The sequence below is a fragment of the Thermothelomyces thermophilus genome, chromosome 4 (genome assembly GCF_000226095.1).
Source record: "Thermothelomyces thermophilus ATCC 42464 chromosome 4, complete sequence".
NCBI classification, from domain to species: Eukaryota; Fungi; Ascomycota; class Sordariomycetes; order Sordariales; family Chaetomiaceae; genus Thermothelomyces; species Thermothelomyces thermophilus.
The window spans coordinates 460,973-479,355 of record NC_016475.1 but is presented as its reverse complement, the minus strand read 5'-3'; the positions used below and the strand labels follow the sequence as shown (position 1 = coordinate 479,355).

The window sequence follows — 18,383 nt, the reverse complement described above, 5'->3', positions numbered from 1 at the left end:
GCTTAATATTAAAGCCCTCAACGGTTCCCGGGCACAGAACACGCCGGGCTATTCTTTAATACTACAACACCCTCAACTCAACGTCTCTCGCACCATGGCCTTCAACGCTCCGTCCACATACCCCGGACTCCGCCAGTCGCTCCAGTCGTGATTCAGCAACCCCCACCCTTCGTCATAATCCTGCGTGCCCGACCGTACGTAGTAGCTCCCCGCCAGCACCCAGATGGTCCACCCGGCCTTGCGCTCGGGCAGGTACTGGGCCAGACAGCTCGCGTAGACGCCGCGCCAGGTGCGGTCGTCCATCTGGAACCCGAACTCGGTCATGACGACGGGGAGCACGTTGGCCACCGCGTCGTCCGGCGACAGCAGCGCCTCGAACCCGTTGCGGTCCAGGTTCGCGCGCAGCGCGTCGCAGCTGGTCGCGCCGGTCTCGTAGTTGTGCAGCTCCAGCACGAGCTTGCCGGCCGGCCCGGCGGCGAAGTCGGCCACGTCGAACCGGTCCGTGCCCGGCGCGAGCGGCTCCCCGCGCACGACGGGCGTCAGATACGTGTCGAAGTTCAGCCCGGACAGGAAGATCAGCAGGTCCGGGTTGGCGCCGTGCACCGCGTCGGCGCCCTGCCGCATGTACCTGTACCAGGACTGCCAGTTATACGAGGACTGAGCGAGCGCAGGGTTCGAGGTCGGCTCCCGCGGCTCGTTGCGCAGACCGATCGAGGTCAGGGCCGGCCAGGATTTGCCCTGTGTTGTTTACATATTAATAACGTACGGCTTCGGTCAGTGGTAATTACGATGCAAAGCAGGAGGGTGCAGGAAGGGAAAGAAATTCCCGCCCAACCCACCCCCCCCCCCAAAAAAAAAAAAAAAAACACGAAAAGGAAAGATTCGAGAAGGAAAGGAAAGGTGTTTTACGGACATGTTCGGCCATGTAGGACAGCCCGCGCACCCAGTTTTCGGTCGAAAAGTAGGTGTCGCCCCACCAGCTGTTGCCGTCAGTGCTGGAGCAGCACCACATGCCCTTGGAGATATGATTGTCCAGGTGGATGTAGATCTGCTGCTTGTTGAGCTCCGCGGCCACGGCGTCAAAGACTTGCAGGCGGGTCGTGGAGGTGTTGAACTGGGGATTATTGGCCAGGACCTGGTTCAGCACCTTGATCCCGTTGGTCTGTCCCAAGGCCTGCACGAAGGCCCTTTCGAGGGTGATATCCTTGCCGTTGTTGGCGTAGATCTCGTCAATCATCTGGATGGCGAAGGTGAGGCGGACCGCGTTCATTCCGAGACTCTTCACTTTCTGCACGATCGTCTCAATGGACTGGTACTGCAGGCCTTCGGGGATCATGACATCGGTGTGTCCGGGCCAGTTGGTACCAGCATAGGTGACATTATTTCCCGACGCATCGTGAATCCAGCGACCAGAGGTCACCAGGGGTCCATTTGGCCAGTCAGCTCGACTGGAGACGAGACCTTTGACAGTGGCCCCGAGATTGAGAAGCGCACCAACTCCTAGAATTGGCTTCATCGTGGGCATCAAGAACGGGTCCTGATAGTGTTCGACCTGCCAAACGACGGACGCAGGATGCAAGTCATCGTCGGAGAAATACTGCTGTCTGGGAACATCGTTATTATAGAGTTGGTCCACATGTGAGGGGTAGGGAGACCGTGAGGTTTCATCAAGATACAGTACCTAGTATAGATGAAGCAGAATGCTGTCTGGCTAATTCTTGCGGTCGGCATCTCGGTGGAAAATCTCCCGAAGGCTACTCTGTAAGTTTGGCTCCAGATCAATGGCCAATCATTATTAATTAATTACTGTCTCGAGATATTCGTCGTTGGGATGGGAGTAATAATAGTCCGTGTCTGAAATCTCAACGCAATCACTTGTATTCAGGTCGAGTATTTCGAATGAACACAAAGCACTGAAAAAAGTTTTGTGTTATTACCCAAATGTCTCTCATACTACGCGCCTGCGTTGCTTGACGATATCACAACTCCCGTCTCCGGAACTCGACCATCGGCCCATCCTTCAGACTCGTAAAAGTATCCACCAGCTGGAACTCCCCAACTCTGTCCCTTCCGTAGCCCGCACCAGGTTTGCCCTCCCCGGGGTCAGCGACGCCGACCGCCTTGCGCAAATCATACAAGAACAACACCCTCGCCAAAGTAAGAGTCATCTCGACGTACGCCAGGCCCTTGCCGATGCACCCGCGCGGCCCGATCGAGAAGGGGCAGAAAGCGCTCTGCGCGAGCGCCACCTGGGCCTCGTCGCTCACGTCAACCCCGTCCCCTTTCTCGCTGCCAACGATCCACCGCTCGGGCCGGTACGCGAACGGATCCGGGTAGTAGGCCGGGTTGTGATGGATGGCATAGTGCGGGGTGCCGACGATGATGCCGGCAGGAATGTGCTCGCCATCGATGGTCATCCCCCCCTTCAGCACCTCGCGAGGCAGCAGACCGCCGACTGAGGGCGACAGGCGCATGGCCTCGTCGATGCAAGCGCGCAGGTAGACGCACGCGTTGAGCTGCGCGCCCTGGTGGATATCTTCGAGGGACGCGAACTGGGAGCGGATCTCGGCCGTGACTTTGGCGAGAGCGTCTGGGTGGCGGACGAGGTAGAAGAGGGTTGCGGCCATGGCGGTGGAGGTCGTGTCCGAGCCCGCAATGATGAGGAGATTGGACTCGCCCCAGAGTTCGGGCGTGGTGAAGCCCTGGCCGGTTTCCGGGTCGCGAGCCTTGAGAAGATGATAAAAGAAGTCGCGGCGGTCGGTTTCGTCACCCAACGCTGTGCGCTCGGCGAGTTGCTGCCGGCTATATGCCATGTACCTCGCGCGGCCAGCCGCGATCCTGTGGAAGAGGATCTTGTCCAGGCTGAGCTTGTTGATGATGGGCATGGTGCCGCACTGCGCCTGTTAGATCAAGGGAAACTGACGGATATCTTTCTTTCCATCTGATACTTACAAGAAGATGCCTCTGGGCCGCGACGCCAACGAGATCGACGGCGTACCGGTTGTCCGGGCGGTCGAGCATGTGGAAGGCCTTCCCAAAGCAGAGGTCGCCCAGGATGTCCATGGCAAGCCAGTTGCACCAGTCAGACATGTTCTTGGGCGAACTCCACCCCTTCTTCTCGTGAATCACGCGTCCATAGTCTCCGATGGCCTCGCAGAAAGTGCGGATGTTGGCCAGAATGTACCGCTCAACCTCCTTGATGGCGCCGTCCGAGAAGGCGTGCGAGAGGACACGGCGCTTACGGGCGTGGAGATCTTTGTCACGGGCGTTGTGGGTGTTGGGCGCCGGGTGCACAAAGGCGTCGTAGAACTCGGCCTTGCGGACGTTGGCGCGGAAGCCGTAGATGTCCTTCAGGGCCGTGTTGGAATTGATTGAAAGCGAGTTGGGTCCGAAGCGCACAAACTTGCCGTATTTCTCGTGCATCCGCCAGAACTCGAGGTGGCGATCACCCCTCCAGGCGTAGTAGAGCATGTACGCATCGGTGAGTTTGGCCAGGAACGGGCCCGGGTACTTGGCCAGGGGGTGGAAGAAGAGTCGGTAGATGACCAGGCATGTTGTGTAGAGGAAGCCAGAGATGGCTACCAAGCCCAGCCAAAGCTGGAGGTGTTCGGCACTGAAGGTCATGGCGAGAGAAGGTCGGTCGGTCGGTCAGCTCATGAAAACCGAACAATGCTCGGGAAGCTCGACACACATCTGCCGACAGGAAGAAGTCGAGCTTAAGTCAAGGTTACGCAACGGGCAGAAGGCCGATTTAGATAAACGGTTGCCATTCCCACACCGGGCTATCCGATGCATTCTCATCAACCAAAGGAAAAAAACATCATTGGGCAATCGTGCTGGTCTCGAAGCTTCCTGCTTTCCTTCTGCGAGCGCTGTGTGAGAGAGTTCGGCTTTCCGCGGCATAAACCGGTGAGATCATAAGGGGCTTTATCTGGCTTTATCACTAAACAATGATGTCCCCGTGCCCTTTTGGGTCACAAACCATGCCTCGGACTTAGTCAGACCCTTGTTTGTAATCCGTCCTCCAATAATTGGGGGAGAATAATCCGTACTGGAGGAGCCCCTCCAGGAAGGTGCTGTGCGGAATGAGCGGAAGTTGCTTGATCTCGGTGACAGGCGGCTCTGTACGGGGCACCAGGGTCCTTCTCCAGACTCCATAATAAAGGCGGGGTTCCATGGAGCCCCAGATACGAAGATCTGGGGTTGGCCATTTGGGGGTGCTTTTCAATCTACGCAGTAAGGACGGTTCACAGATCAATGACGCGGGGTACTACTTGAGTTGGAAGTGTGCATGCAGTCTGGAGTAAGCGCGAGGAATCCGCAACTCATTTGGAATCATCAACGTTAGTAAGCACCACAGCCTTGACTTCAGCCATCGATTTGTTGTTTCGATTCATCGCGAGGAAAACAAAGGAAAGCCAGGTTGCATCAATGTTTTCGGTTTAGATCGACGATGCAATAGATGTACGGATATGGCTCCGTACGTCAGCGTGCAGGGGCAATTCTATAGAGGAGTTGTTCCAGCATGGAAACCTTCGGCATACAGCGGCCTTGTTGGGTCCGCTTGTGGTGCTCTGGCTCGGCAGGCGGGGCGTCGAAGCCACATTGGCCCTTGCGTTAGTGCTTGGCATGGAACAGATCGTGGCTATGTGTGTGGCTGGAGCTGCCGGTTTGATGAAAACTAAACGGCAACTTCGAGACTCGCCAACGATCAGGACCGATCTGTTGTATTCCGCCCGCCGACAACGTTTTTGGTCGGTCGAAGATCATAGCCAAAATGACGGTCTGCCGGTATTACCAGCAGGGCTATTGCCGTTACGGAAGTACGAAGGTTGCCTTTTTCCCTCTATTTTTTCTTTGCATTTCCTTGACGAGACGCGCAACGCTACTGGGGCGCCATTCGGACTTCGATGACGCCTTCCGTCACCTACGAGAGACCACTATGCCCCACGTCACCCAGCTTCGTGCCACTTGTGCATGGTCAGCTAGAATCGTGGCTAACAATTGTTACTATATTGTCAGATGCCTGCAAACTCGAGCACCCTCGGAAAGGAGGGCAACAAAACTACAACCGCTTCGGCGCCCTGTCTGGGCAAGGCAATCAAGGGATGGGCGGGCGAGCTTCAGATACTCCGGCATACCCCGGTCTAACTGCCGAAGGAATCGAACGAGACCTCCGATCCGAGCTACCTCAATGGATCCTGTCATGCTATGGCCCAGGGCGGGATGCCCCAGAGCAACTCTGGGGTGGATATCCGCGCGAACAAAGCTTCGAGGAGATTCGGCTCCATTTTATGCTAGGAGCAATGGCTGGGAATCCCCAGGGCGCTGTGGGTTGACCACCGGCCTGAGGTCTTGGGGGGATCTGCTGACCCTTCGCAGCTCAGCGATATCCAAAATCTGTACCAGAACGCCCAACAACAGATTCAGCACACCCTCAACAACATTCCAGCGGCAATACAGTTCATAATCGACGCAGCGAAGACACACCCAAATCGAATAGACGTTTGTAAGGCAACCAGTGGAGGAGCTGCTCCCGATGGCGCATTCGGCAGCCAAAGGAACGCTTTTCAACAGTCTGCACCGTCCGCAAACCCGTTCGGCGCGACCTCTGGCCCGACAACTGGTGGCGGCGTCTTTGGGCAACCTGCCACGCTGGGTCAAAAACCGAACCCGTTCGGCGCTCCTGCCGCCGCGCCGGCCTTTGGTCAGCCCACGCAACCAGCAGCCCCAGCTTTCGGCCAGCCGGCAACTCTAGGAGGTTCATCACCTTTTGGCCGACCGGCGCAAACAACCAGTGCCTTTGGTCAGACTAGCGTGCTTGGTGCCAAGCCGAACCCGTTTGGGGCGCCATCACTAGGTCAGCCAGCGCAACCCGCAGCTCCTGCCTTCGGTCAGTCAGGATTTGGGCAGCCCGGGATATTGGGGCAACGACCGAACCCTTTCGGGACGCCAGCAGGGGGAGGAGGAGCCTTCTCGACTGCTGCACAGCCCGCACCGCAAAGTAACCCCTTCGGCCAGCCAGCACAACAACCGCAGCAAGCCCAGAATGCCCCTAATCCGTTCGGCCAACCAGCGAATAACCAGCCTGCAAATAACCCCTTTGGACAACCATCTGCCGCAAGCCCTTTTGGGCAGCCAGCAACTGCAACCCCAAGTCCCTTTGGCCAACCTCCGCAGCAGCAGCAGCAGCAACAGCAACAGCCAGCAATCAACCCCTTCGGCACATCGGCCACAAATGCGGCACCGGCCAATCCATTCGGCGCGCCTGCCACAAGTACAGCCCTAGCCAACCCCTTCGGACAGCCCGCCACCACTTCGCCATTTAGCGCGGCCGGCGGGACCACTGCCTCCTCGGCTCCCAACCCGTTCGGCCAACCCAGCACGCCCGTGCCTACCTCCACACCCGCAACCGCCAGCGGCGCAAACCCCTACGGCCCCAACGTTACGCGTCAGCATCCTGACATATCTACCTACGCGACCCATAACCCAGACAAGACGTTGCGTATGTTTAAAGGCAAGCCCGTTACCTACGAGGAGCCGAAGCCAGGGTCGAAACCAGTGCCGATGGTGCGGAACTTCGACGGGACAATGGTTCGCATCTGGATGCCTAACGGGGCCCCGCCGTACACTACCCAGACCGAGGCGGAACCTGAAAAGTACCAGGACCCTACTGTCATGCAGCAGTGGAAGGCGTTCGTGGAGACGGGAAGGTTTGCTGGCGGGGTCATGCCTGAGGTACCACCAAAAAGGGAATTTTGTATGTGGGACTTTTAAAGGGGTACTGTGCAAGATGGTGGCATCATCATTTCCTTTTGAAACCTTCCGGACGGGCAAACCGACTTATGACAGTTTGAATGGGACAATTTGAAGGGTGGACCGTAGACCACCCATTGGATGATATGGCTCTTGTTCGAATTTTCCTTGACTTCCGTCAGGTTGCTTGTATATGTTGCGGCGGGGATTGTTCCTCTTGTTGAGAGCTGTTGAGATGGGAGAGAGGATACAGAACTCGACCAATCAATCCCTGATCGATCAGCCAGCAAACCCGGCCCTTGCCATTTTCCTTGCCCTCTGATCCCGCCGATTATGGTTCGCCCGGCTCCCCTTGTTGGCCTCTTTTCTCCTTCTTGCAAGGTCCGAGTCTGGGCCCGGTGACGCTGCTGCACCTCCACCCCTACTACCGCCCCGTCCTCCTCTCCCCCTCCCACGGCCCCTACCACCACCAACAACAACAACAACACCCCTCCCTCTACCGCCGCTCGTCCCTTCACTGCCTCCTTCCTCTCTATCGTCACCTGCCCGCCACGCCGTGCTCGGCAACTCGGCCTGCTCCCCAGTCCACTCCCCGTACCTCGCCGTCAACCTCCTCTTCATCCCGGCATCCCGCCCCAGCATCACCGCCCACCCCTCGATCGCCTCATCCCTCATGCCCGTCTCGGCCCGCAACCTGGCCCTCTCACTCCCCTTCCTCGCCCCAGTATCCCGCGCAAACGCGCCGGGGTTCGCCATCCACGCGCGGAAGAGGGTCGCCTCCGCGTCCGCGGGCAGCGCAGAAGCGCCGTCGTTGTCGTTGTCGTTGTCGTTGTCCTTGTCCTTGTCGTATCCGTATCCGTAACCGTCCGGCGGCGGCGCGGACGCGGACGCGTCGACGGTCCCGCCCACGTCGGCGGCGTCGTACGTGTCGTCGCGCTCGTCGTCGTCCGAGTCGAAGGCGGCCAGCGCCGAGAGGATCGCTGACTTGCTGCCGGCCGTCGGCCGCTGCGCGAGCAGCGCGTCGGCGTCCCCCGGGCGCTTGCCGATGTGCAGCTTGCCACCGGCGCGGCCCGCGAGCAAGGCGAGATCGTCGTCGTCGTTGTCGTCGTCGTCGTCGTTGTTGTTGTTTGGGATGGGTGGGTTGGAAGGGCTCAGGGGTGGGGTCGGACGTGGGACGAACGAGTCGCGGCGTGGTTTGAGGGGGGATGGCTGCTGGGGAGCGAGGTCCTCGGAGCGGTTGGCGGATTGGAGATGTGGCGGGAGGGAGTCGTCGAGGAGGTGGGAGATGACTTCCTCCGTGCTGGAGGCGTACTCGTCGAGGAGCTTGGAGATGAAGGCCGTGCCGAGATCGGGGAAGAGGTCCTGGATCTGAGAGATCTGGCTCATGCGGTGGACGTTCAAGTCTTGCTGGGCTTGGGCTTCGTCGTACTCGGCGATGCCTTTGCCCTTGTCGATCTTGCGCTTGATGAGACGCTTAGGTTTGGTCAACCCGCCGCCGGGTTTCTTGAAGGCTGACAACTCGGCAAGGACAGACTTGGTTCGGTTGAAAGGGGTGGCAGATTCCTCGAGTTTCCGCTGTAGTCGTTGGAGAAGAGGCGTGGAAGTTACAAGCTCGGCCACCAGCGAGTCGTTGGCGTTAAGCGGTCCCGCCCTGTGCGTGTCTGCGGCGGCCTTGAGAGAGTAGAGCTGGTCTGTCAGAGCCGACATTTTTTGCCCTTCCGCCAGACCGGTAAGACAGAGGTACGTCGTCGCTATCAGTGCCCTCCTCAGCGGCGGGTTGGTAATTTTATAGCAGCTGATCAGTCCGTCCACAAAGTCGCTCCCAGCGACAAAGAATTCGGCCACTGAGGTAGAGACTCGGATGAGGTCGTTTACCCTCTCCAACCGCTCCTCAATGCCCTTGAGATCGCCCCCATTGAGACCAGCATCCATATTTTTGATGAGGAATCTTTTGAGGCTAGACAGAGAGCTGTCCAAGTGTCCCTTCGAGTTGGCCGACACGCTATCAAGCAGACGTTCAACCTTCTTTTTGCCGTAAACGCGGCTTAGATCGGACAAGAACTCCCACTGTACCAGTCCAGGTGGTGGCGACGGTGACCGAAGAAGTCTGGCAACAACACTAAAGCAATCTTTCACCAGGCGCTTTGCTGCGGAAGAAGAACCCAGTGTCGCCGCGCCGCCCAGCGCGACTTCTCGTGCGAAAGAAGTGAGAAAGGCTTGTAAGCTGTCATCGTTGATGGAGATTGTGCTAAATTCCGGGTCGGAGAGGGAGAGGTGACTGCCGAGGAGCGCTACCCAAGCGTTGAGACAGGAAACCCATTCGTCGGCTGGAAGTTGGTCCCGCCATGCCGCTATCGGGAACAGCGCAAAGGCCGGGAGTCGCGAGGAAGTCATGGTGCTGATCGATGAACGGCCAGAGACAAGGGGGGATGCATATACTTGTAAACAAAATTTCCGTTAAAGCTGACAATGTTGTAGCGAGAGAGGGACGGGTGCCCTTGAGGACCACTGGAAGGGAAAAAAAAATGCAACACGCAGTCAACAGATTATAAACTCGGTCCAGAGTGCAACGGGGTGAAGTGCGTCAGTTTTAACACCATTCCAGCTCAAAAGCCTGGATATATGGTGGTTGATGTACTGAGGCGAGGCGTAATGGAGCTTGCCCCTCCATGAAGTTACGGAGTACACCCCGAGCTCACCGGATGTGTCATTGACCGCGGGGCACGGAGTACGTAACTATTACATTACGGATGCACATGGGTACAGTACATACGAGGTATTATGTATGTACCTGCAGAGAGTGAAACCGAGAACCGAAACCTACAAGCCACACCACTCCGCAGAACGACCTGGGGTTTGTGGAGGTGGGTTTAAGCCACAGTAGGTTATGTGGGGCTCAGCAACCCTCGCCAAAAACTTCACCCCACCAGATTGGAAAATGGAAAAAAGTCCACGATCGTGAATTCTCCGCCGAACAACTCTTCACGCTTCAAAGCCTTCATCACTTTGCCGAACCGGTAAGTTGCCTAGCTTTCCCGACTTTGATTTCGCAATGCCCTCTCGTCTATCGGCTCTAAAGCACAGAGAGGCGAGAGGGCGCAATTGGAGGAAGCTGGACTAACGGTCCGCAGTCGAGCACCGCGTTCGAGTCGTGAAGGCAACGCTCTTGCAGTCAATCGAAGAATCCCTCTACCTCGAACTTTCCGAGACCGATCAGCCAAGATGTCTTACAACAAGCCCGAGAAGGACTTCGGCGAGGCGCCCAAGGTCCACAAGATCCGTGCGTAGCCTCGACGACCTCGAAGGGGCAGAACCTTTGCGAGCTGACAATGAAACTCCAACCGCAGGCATCACCCTGACCTCCCGCAAGGTGCAGGCCCTCGAGAAGGTTTGCCAGGAGCTCATTGAGCGCGCCAAGAACAAGGACCTCCGCGCCAAGGGCCCCGTCCGTCTGCCCACCAAGAGGCTCAAGATCACGGTGTGTTACCATCCCCACTCCCTGTCGAAATCGGACATTTGAGAGGCGTGAAGCTGACCGGAGGCCGGCCACCAAACAGACCCGCAAGACCCCCTGCGGTGAGGGTTCCAAGACCTGGGACTCGTACGAGATGCGCATTCACAAGCGCCTGATCGACTTGACTGCTCCTACTGAGATCGTCAAGCAGATCATCATCAACATCGAGGCCGGTGTCGAGGTTGAGGTCACGATTGCTGCCTAAGCGCGGAGAAGAGACACAGAGGAAGGAGATGCCGGGATCGGTAGTTTGATAAATACACTCTTGCTGTCCCGGCCCAACGACTATTGTGTTTCCCCCGGCTCGCTCGCTGTGAAGTGCTGAACACGTAATGACATGCTCCAGGGAGAAGAGAAAGGAGCTTTTTTTTTGGCATTTGCACAGTATTTTATTGTATATGTACAGGGGTAAAACCTTGCAATTAGAACAGCGAGGGAAAAGGGGGCCGGGGAGGTGCTGGTGCGGAGTAGAACTCGCCCCGATTGACGCAAAGGCACCACACCCGCGGCTCTAGGCTCGTAACCTCCAGGCCTTTCACTCCACGCCACAGCGCAAATACTAGGCCGCTAAAGAAGAACACTTTATTGCTTGGGTTGCGTTGGCTCCGAGTTCGTCGTCTCGGCAGCCCCCGCCGACTTCGCGGCGGGTATTGGCGACGGCTCGGGAACGGGCTCCGACTTCTTCTTCTTCTCCGAAAACACTTGTTCGAAATCGGCGCGCTTCCGCTCCTGCAGGCTCTGCTTGACCTTCTCCTGCTCGACCCACGTGGCCCGGGCCAGGGGCAGCTGGATGCCGCCGGCCTCGAGGTGTTCGGCCAGGCGGGTGGCGGCGGCGAGGTAGCTCTGGTAGGACACGTAGGTGCCCTTGAGCCAGCGGCTGCCGGCGGAGCCCGTCTTGAACTGGCGGCGGCCGTGGAGGACGGTGCGGTTGTCAAAGATGACGCACTCGCCCTCCTTGAGCTTGAACTTGACCACGTTGTGGTCGTCCTCGAGGATGGCCTGGAACCTGTTGGCGGCGCGCTTCCACTGGTACAGGTTCCGGCCGCGCGACGGGCCCGACGCCAGCTTGAAGGTCGCCTGGAACGGCGGGGCCCACCGGACCTCGCTCGGGATGCCCTTGGCGCCCTGCTTGATGGTCTGCCGGGTGGCGAAGTAGTGGTTGTCGCCCTTGCGGTAGCCGAACCAGACGCTGAGCTCGGCCAGGCGCTTGTACGCCGCGGGGTCCTTGAGCCGCAGCTCGTAGGCGGCGCGCACGCCGTGGCTGAAGAGCGACTCGCCGCCCTCGCAGCTGTTGGACAGGCAGTGCAGCATCTGCAGGCCGGGCACGGGGTCGTAGTACAGGAGGTCCTGGTGCAGGCCGAGGAACTTGTCCGTGTAGGCCACGTTCTCGGCCTGGGGCTTCGCCCTGACGTCCCAGGTGCGCCCGTAAAAGGTCTCCTGGATGGGGCCGACGCGGTTGGCGATCCGCTCGACCGCGGCCTCGTCCGACGGCACGTCGGTGATGATGATCAGGCCGGTCTGGCGGAGGTCGAGCAGGGCGTCCCAGAAGGCGGGCTCGTCGCTCAGCCAGTCCTTGTAGCTGACGCGGCAGCGGCCCTCGGCCAGGAGCGCCTCGTACTGGGCCTTGTCCCAGAGGATCCTCTCCGGGTCGCGGGGGACGACGCGCCCCCGCTGCCACTTGTCGTCCATCAGCCACTCCTTGACCTCCTCGGCGGGGAAGACGGACTTGTGCGAGGCGCCGCCGCTGGGGGGGTCGTTGGCCCAGACGATCTCGAGAGTGCGGTCGGCGGTGACCTGTGCGGATTCGATCACCGGGCGGTCACGGAGCTCGGTGGTCGAGAAGTTCTTCTGGCCCGAGTCCGGGTCGACGCAGAGGTGGCACGGGCACGAGTCGCGAAGCCAGAGCGGCGAGAGGACGAGGTCGGGGTTCGAAGGGGTGTCCCACCAGCGGAACTTCAACTTCTGGCTATTGAACTCGACGACGCCGGCGTCGTTCTTCATCCTGGTGAAACGCTCCGGCTTCTTGGGCTGCTTCTTCTTCTTCTTCGTCGTCGTCGCCTTGCCTTTCGCGGATGTCTTGTTGGACCTGTCTCCCCCGGGACGATCTCCAGCCTGGACATCGCCCGTCTGGGCACCCTCAGGAACCTTCACATCACCACCCTTCTGGCCTTCCGCCGCGGTGGCCGCCTGCGTGTTCTCTTGGCCACTGTTCTGGGCGTCCGTGTGGTTGGAACGCACCGTGCTTAGGCGGCCATGCTGGAAGGAGGGGATGAAGCCGGTATGTTGCGGGGTGGTGGTTGGACCACTGCAGTGCTGCTGCTGCTGCTGCCAGAGCCGAAGCGATGTGCGCGTTGAGGACAAGACGGGCGAGCAACGAGCCGCCAAAAGCCCAGCAGGGCGTGTCACGCGTAGTGCTCGCTCCATGCTTGGGGGGAGGGGAAGGGGGGGGAGACCGAGGAAGAGATCGCGAGCGCGCAAGGAGCAACGCAAGCTTGGGAGAGCCGGAGCTTGCTCGGGAAGATATGGGGAAGCTCGGTTCGTGGTCGGGACGAGGTTCTGCAGGAGCTCCTGCAGGGTCGGGTACAGATGCGGGCACATGCGGGCACCTGCGGGCCCAGAACCCCCTCCATGCCCCTGGTAGTTAATCCCATGTGGGGTTCAGAACGTTCAATCAGGCCATTGAATGAACCAAACAGAACACAGCAGAAACAACAACCGAGATGTTACCCGCCTGTGGACAGCCAAGAAGAGACCGAGCAAAAGACGACACACCTGACCCGTCCGGCCCGACTAACTGAACATACCATAGTAGTCATCTCATACCAACTTCATTTTGTATCACTTGTACGGTACTTGCGGATTAAATCAAGTGCACATAGCCCTCTCAAGATGCTGGCAATAATCTAAAGAATCGCCCGTATGGCCCCCAAACGATTTGGCTCGACCAATTAATTACCTATAAAAGCCTGATATATTAAAATACATCCACTGCCCAGGACTTGGACAGCTCCACGAAAATATGTACGTCGGAAATGTGAAGCTATATACAGCGGTAGCATTCTCCCGCTCGACAAGACTCCCGACAACTCGCCGACCGTTGAAAGGAATCCTTGAAAAACAGCAAAAAAAAAAAAAAAAAACCAAGGGATAATAAATAAACAAAAGTTCTTTGTTTTATCCACCTTTTCCAAGGAAACGCAACACGATCGATCAGATTGTGCCAAATCCGGCGGTGTCGAGGACGTTCTTGGCCGTGTTGTAGTCTGTCGCGCCGGCGATGTTCTTGTTCTGGAAGTACTGCAGGAAGGAGGTGTCGGAGCCGGAGAGGGAGCCGGAGCTGCCGAAGCCGTTGGCCTGGCACACGCGGCCGAGGTACGGGGCGCAGGCCGAGGCGGTGCCGGAGCTGGCGAAGAGCCGGCCGGCGCCGCCGGACTGGAGCGGCGCCTCGACGTTCTGGAACACGCTGCCCTCGACGAGCACCATGGCCCCCGCGTCCAGCTCGAAGTTGTGGCCCTTGCTGTCGTACCAGTAGTTGTTGACCGCGTGCAGCAGCGTGTTGCCCGCCACCTTGGGGCTGCGGCCCGACATGTGGGTGATGAGGTTGTTCTTGAAGGTGATCATCTGGATTGGGTGGAAGCGATTCCGTTAGCATCTGTACCTATTTAGGCATTATTCTATTCTTTTTTATTTTCCTTTTTCTTCGTTTCTTTTGTTCTGTTCTTCTTTTTTTTCTTTTTTTTCTTTTTTCTTTTTTTCTTTCTTCTTTTTTATCTTTTTTTTTCTTTTTTTCTTTTTTTTTTCTTTTTTTTCTTTTTTTCTTTTTTTTCTTTTTTCTTTTTTTTCTTTTTTCTTTTTTTCTTTTTTTTTGATTTATGACTTATGCTGGGAAGAAGAAAAGGAGGGTGAAAACTCACGTCGTTGGACCCTGTAAAGTACAGGCCCCAGTAGTGGTAGGTGTTGCAGGTGGCGGACCAGGAGGTCTGGCCGTCGAACTTGCTGTTGGAGATGGTGACGCGGCCGCTCGGGTTGTTACCCAGGACGACGTGCTGGCGGCCGATGAGGGAGGTGGTGACGTGGTCGATCCAGATCATCTCGGTATTGTCGAGCGTGATGGCGTCGCCGCCCCAGACGTACTGCGGGTTGAGGTTGGTGATGTGGATGTTCTGGATGATGACGTTGCTGGTGCCGCTGACCATGCGGATGCCTTTGCCCTTGATGACGCCCTTGTTGCCGACGCCGATGAGGGACTTGTTGGACTTGACGGTGATGCCGAGAATGCCGGCCTTGTCGTACGTGATGCTCACTTTGGGCGCGTTCGGCTGCTCCCGGGTGCACCAGTCGTTCTTGTTCAGGGCCAGCTGGCAGCCCGAGCCGGTGCCCCAGGGGGCGCAGCCCGTCTCGGTCGCGGTGCCCTCGGTTCCGGTGAAGTCGAATGTCCGGTCCAGCATGATGACACGAGGCTCCGAGTCACCCAGGTACGAGACCAGCTCGGCCGTGGTTTTGGGATAGACGGGAGTCGCATTGCCACCTCCCGTGACCCCTTTGGCGAAGCCCTCGGCAGCACCAGTGACGGCGGCGGCAGTGTGTGCCAACGCCGCGAAGGCGGTGGACCAGATGGCGGAGGATCTCATGACGAGGAAAAGGCTCCGTTAACAAAGCAAATGTATACAACTCTAGGCCAGGAGACCTGGGCAGGATGAACCTGGAGGCTAGTACAAATATGGGTTGCAAAGATCTGCAAGTCGGTTTGTCTACCCGGATCGTCGTCAATCTTATACATCTCCTCACAACCGTTAGCACGGGCGGGAGTTGCCGTCAGCTAACTCCCCTCTCGAGCCTTTAATCACCGCGACCTCCACCATTTTGTTGTGCCTTACACGGGCGGCCGATCGGGGCACATGATGTCGCCTGGCGTAATCCGTAGTGTATGTCCAGCCTACCTCGACGGCGCCGGGATTGAAGGCGGTTTCAGAGCCTCTGCTAGCCCTATCTCAGGACGTGATTCGTGGATCTAGTTTCCGGAGTCTTCCTGCTTCCCGCTCCCACGTTGCAGCAGGATCCACGAAGGGGATTATTAGAGGACGTCCATGTGGGAACCTTGTCCCTCGGCTAGCGAACTACTGTTTTGGGAACAGTCCGTGTAACGAGTCCGGGCAAGGAATGGCCAAGGCGTGAACTCGGCGATGGATGCTCCGACTATTAGGAGAGCGATACTCCTGTTTCAGAAGCTGCTGGTCATTTTAGTTGAACAAACTGATGAATGACGTGTTTCTCTGCTCCTGAACGAACGCAGCTCCGGACTCGCAGGTATGCATACCTGCATTTGTGGCGGTTCTGGAATGTTTTACACGGCAGGGTTGGAATTACAGCATAAGCTTCGCCGGCCTAGAATACCGATTTGAACAAATGCAACGTTGAGGCGAGCGGACATCTGCAGATCATACAGGTACTGTAGTCCGTACAGCTTTCGTCCGCCGTGAAGATCACGAATCCCTGCCCCGTACTATGGGTCTCCCTCTCTCTTTGATTGGCGCGCTTCTCTCCGGGCAGCCCTACATACGATGCTGCGTACGCGTTCTCGGGTCTCTATCCTCCGCCAATAAGCCGGCTGGAGTGTTGGACTAAGTCGAGGATTGGGGCCAATTCCAGTGAGCAGACAGTCAAATAACCGAGTTATCGCCTTTTGTTTAGTTGCCCTTTTGAAGTCGATGCATGGTGCGGACTCACTTCAAACTCCCTTACGTTGGTAATATCCACGAATCTGTTCGGTACGAGTCAGAGACTTGCTTATGACAGAATGGAGGGAATTGGTCCAAACCAGACGTGACAGCGTATCGGAATAGCAGCATTGCTTAACGTGATAACTACCTAGATACCTACTCAAACAATTCCAGGGGTCAGGGGCAGGCAAAGATGCAGGGCGATGATCAGACGAGTTAGAATTGGGAGGGTGATTGAATATCACTATTGACTGAATAAGGTAATCAGGTCGGGGATGGCTGGTGGTGGTGGGCCTTGGAAATTGAAATCTACGCTATTGCTGACACCTTGGTCATAACTATGAGGGGCCTGTGTCCAACAGCAAGAATGGAGAGTGTTGTCAGAGTGGCCCCGGCTTGATCCCAAGACTCTGATGAACTTTCTCAGCTAAGTAGGCTAACACCACGACATGATTAGTGCAAGTGAAGTGCTTGATCAGGTAATATGTACTCGATAGCGACTTCTCTCTCACTTGTTCAATACATAGGTGCCTAGTCACCACAAAGCATAACTTCACTTATAAGCCCTGCATAGGTACCTAATATCGTGTATAAATTACAATGATGTGTTTCCTAATCAGATTCTAGCATTGACTCTATATTGATTCCAAAGGGGATATGCAAGGCCAACCCAACCCACCATGGAATAAGATTAGGACTCGATCAGACAGTCAACTTTTGCCGCGTTAACCGCAACGCACGGTCTACAGGTAATTATATTGAAATACCCCGACTGTGGTGTACATACACTTCGCGCACCTCCTGTCGAGACCTACAGTGGGCATGAAGCTACGCTTCATAGGCTATAGGCTCGACCCTATCGGGTAGTTCTATAGGTATACTACTAACTTCGAGGGACTTACTACGTACAGAGCCAGCCACACCTCTATGGCGAATGCACCTATAATTGCGGGTGATGCGTAGGGAAAGAGCACCTCGGGCGGCCAAGAATGTGGCATCCAATGGGTGCATAGATAAATCTAGAGGATTAATTAGCCGTTTATACAGAAGCGAAGCTCCTTTGTTCGCTCTTTAATGTATTCACATTTCAGACACTCAGTCATTGAAGCGAAGCTTCAATGAATTACGTATTATAGCACGCCACTCGGAGGTTTCCAAAGGGTCATCATTAACGTTTCACAAGTTAAAGTCGCTCCCGTAATCTAAAATTATTATAAGAGTTTTAAGATCTGAAAAGAACTACTACTATAGTCACTCGTTTAAAAGAAGTTTATTATATCTCTAAGTTATAATTAAATTATTAGGGACACCTTTTTCGGCTTTAAAGATATTTTAAGAGTTAATATTTTGATCGAAGATAATTTAAAGAAGGAAGAGACTATTTAGGACTCTTTTAAAGGAAGTAAAACTATAATACACTAGCTTTTAGAAGGAAGTTCTTTCCTCTATATGCCGTTTTCTCCTGTGGAAAGCGGTAACGGTAACCCTTTTGAAACCACCAGGTGGCGCGCTATGGAACATCAGGTAGCACGGGGTACTTGAGTAGTTGGGCATGGGACAACCAGCTGACGTCACTCACCCACTTGCTTGGATCGCAGGTGGATGCCACCCTCTGGGCAGACCTAAATTGAGGGGTTCGTGCATCGGCAGACTTCAAATTCGGTACGAACGAATTCGTACTTCGTACAACCAAACGGAACATAATTTCCAAAAGCGCGCGGCACTCGCTCTTACGTACCGCTTTTTTTGAAGCCAGAAGATGAACCCAAATCCGCTATCCGACCGCGAGAAGGCGCTGGAGAACAAGTATATAAAGGAGAAGGAGTGCGTTTTCCATGTTCCTCTTTTTGCTTATGATGATCATATCTAGGTGACTCTATATTCATTCTACTATCCTTTATTTCCCTGCCTACCTAGCTAGTCACTGAGAACTGGCATCAGATGCTAACAACCCTAGAAAAGAAATGGCAAAGAAAAGAGCGGAGAAGAAGCAGCAATCCGCAAAGGACGCAGACCATGGCAGCATGGGCCAGCAGCAACAACGCGAAGAGCCAAAGTAAAAAGTGCCTTGCAAAATGCTAGGCGCCTAACAGGCCTAGAGTGCTCCTTGTCAATGGGCTTGGATATGCGGCGGAATATGGTTGCCTAAGTACTTGGGTATGAAACTGTTCGTACATACGAAGAAGTTAAAGCAAACACGTTAATATCGGCCACCTTAGGCATCAGCGTCAGCTTAATTTTGAGCACATTAGATGAAGCAGTCCGGACCGGGCCGAACCACTGAACTTGCCACAAGGTTGTTCCTTATTTTGAATGAATGTCTGCTCGCCCAATAATCATTACCTTGCAGTATTTTACTGGTTTAATTACATCCATACCTAAAATATTCGCAT

The 18,383-nt window shown here is 56.0% G+C and overlaps 7 protein-coding genes across 7 annotated transcripts; 2 read left to right on the top strand and 5 right to left on the bottom strand.

Annotated features, from left to right (window-relative positions):
• Positions 1-72: 72 nt before the first annotated feature.
• On the bottom strand, positions 73-1,516 carry MYCTH_52514 (glycoside hydrolase family 5 protein; the record flags this gene model as incomplete). Its single annotated transcript, XM_003663717.1, has 2 exons — positions 73-738; positions 914-1,516. 2 exons carry the CDS (start codon positions 1,514-1,516, stop codon positions 73-75), a joined length of 1,269 nt encoding a protein of 422 aa, XP_003663765.1.
• Positions 1,517-1,979: 463 nt separating this feature from the next.
• MYCTH_102965 (cytochrome P450-like protein) lies at positions 1,980-3,624 on the bottom strand (the record flags this gene model as incomplete). The annotated part of the gene is made up of 2 exons (XM_003663716.1): positions 1,980-2,894; positions 2,953-3,624. The coding sequence occupies 2 exons, from the start codon at positions 3,622-3,624 to the stop codon at positions 1,980-1,982; spliced, it is 1,587 nt and encodes a 528-aa protein (XP_003663764.1).
• Positions 3,625-4,777: 1,153 nt separating this feature from the next.
• Positions 4,778-6,777, top strand: MYCTH_2065718 (uncharacterized protein; the record flags this gene model as incomplete). The annotated part of the gene is made up of 4 exons (XM_003663715.1): positions 4,778-4,823; positions 5,023-5,330; positions 5,383-6,368; positions 6,420-6,777. The coding sequence occupies 4 exons, from the start codon at positions 4,778-4,780 to the stop codon at positions 6,775-6,777; spliced, it is 1,698 nt and encodes a 565-aa protein (XP_003663763.1).
• A 129-nt stretch (positions 6,778-6,906) lies between these two features.
• Positions 6,907-9,403, bottom strand: MYCTH_2305903 (uncharacterized protein). Its single transcript, XM_003663714.1, has one exon. It carries the CDS (start codon positions 9,148-9,150, stop codon positions 7,036-7,038), a length of 2,115 nt encoding a protein of 704 aa, XP_003663762.1. The 5' UTR covers positions 9,151-9,403; the 3' UTR covers positions 6,907-7,035.
• Positions 9,404-9,886: 483 nt separating this feature from the next.
• Positions 9,887-12,781, bottom strand: MYCTH_2315436 (uncharacterized protein). The gene has a single exon (XM_003663713.1). It carries the CDS (start codon positions 12,692-12,694, stop codon positions 10,853-10,855), a length of 1,842 nt encoding a protein of 613 aa, XP_003663761.1. The 5' UTR covers positions 12,695-12,781; the 3' UTR covers positions 9,887-10,852.
• Positions 12,782-13,480: 699 nt separating this feature from the next.
• MYCTH_52332 (polysaccharide lyase family 1 protein) lies at positions 13,481-14,901 on the bottom strand (the record flags this gene model as incomplete). The annotated part of the gene is made up of 2 exons (XM_003663712.1): positions 13,481-13,891; positions 14,185-14,901. The coding sequence occupies 2 exons, from the start codon at positions 14,899-14,901 to the stop codon at positions 13,481-13,483; spliced, it is 1,128 nt and encodes a 375-aa protein (XP_003663760.1).
• A 2,848-nt stretch (positions 14,902-17,749) lies between these two features.
• On the top strand, positions 17,750-18,050 carry MYCTH_2127554 (uncharacterized protein; the record flags this gene model as incomplete). Its single annotated transcript, XM_003663711.1, has 2 exons — positions 17,750-17,814; positions 17,948-18,050. 2 exons carry the CDS (start codon positions 17,750-17,752, stop codon positions 18,048-18,050), a joined length of 168 nt encoding a protein of 55 aa, XP_003663759.1.
• Positions 18,051-18,383: the final 333 nt, after the last annotated feature.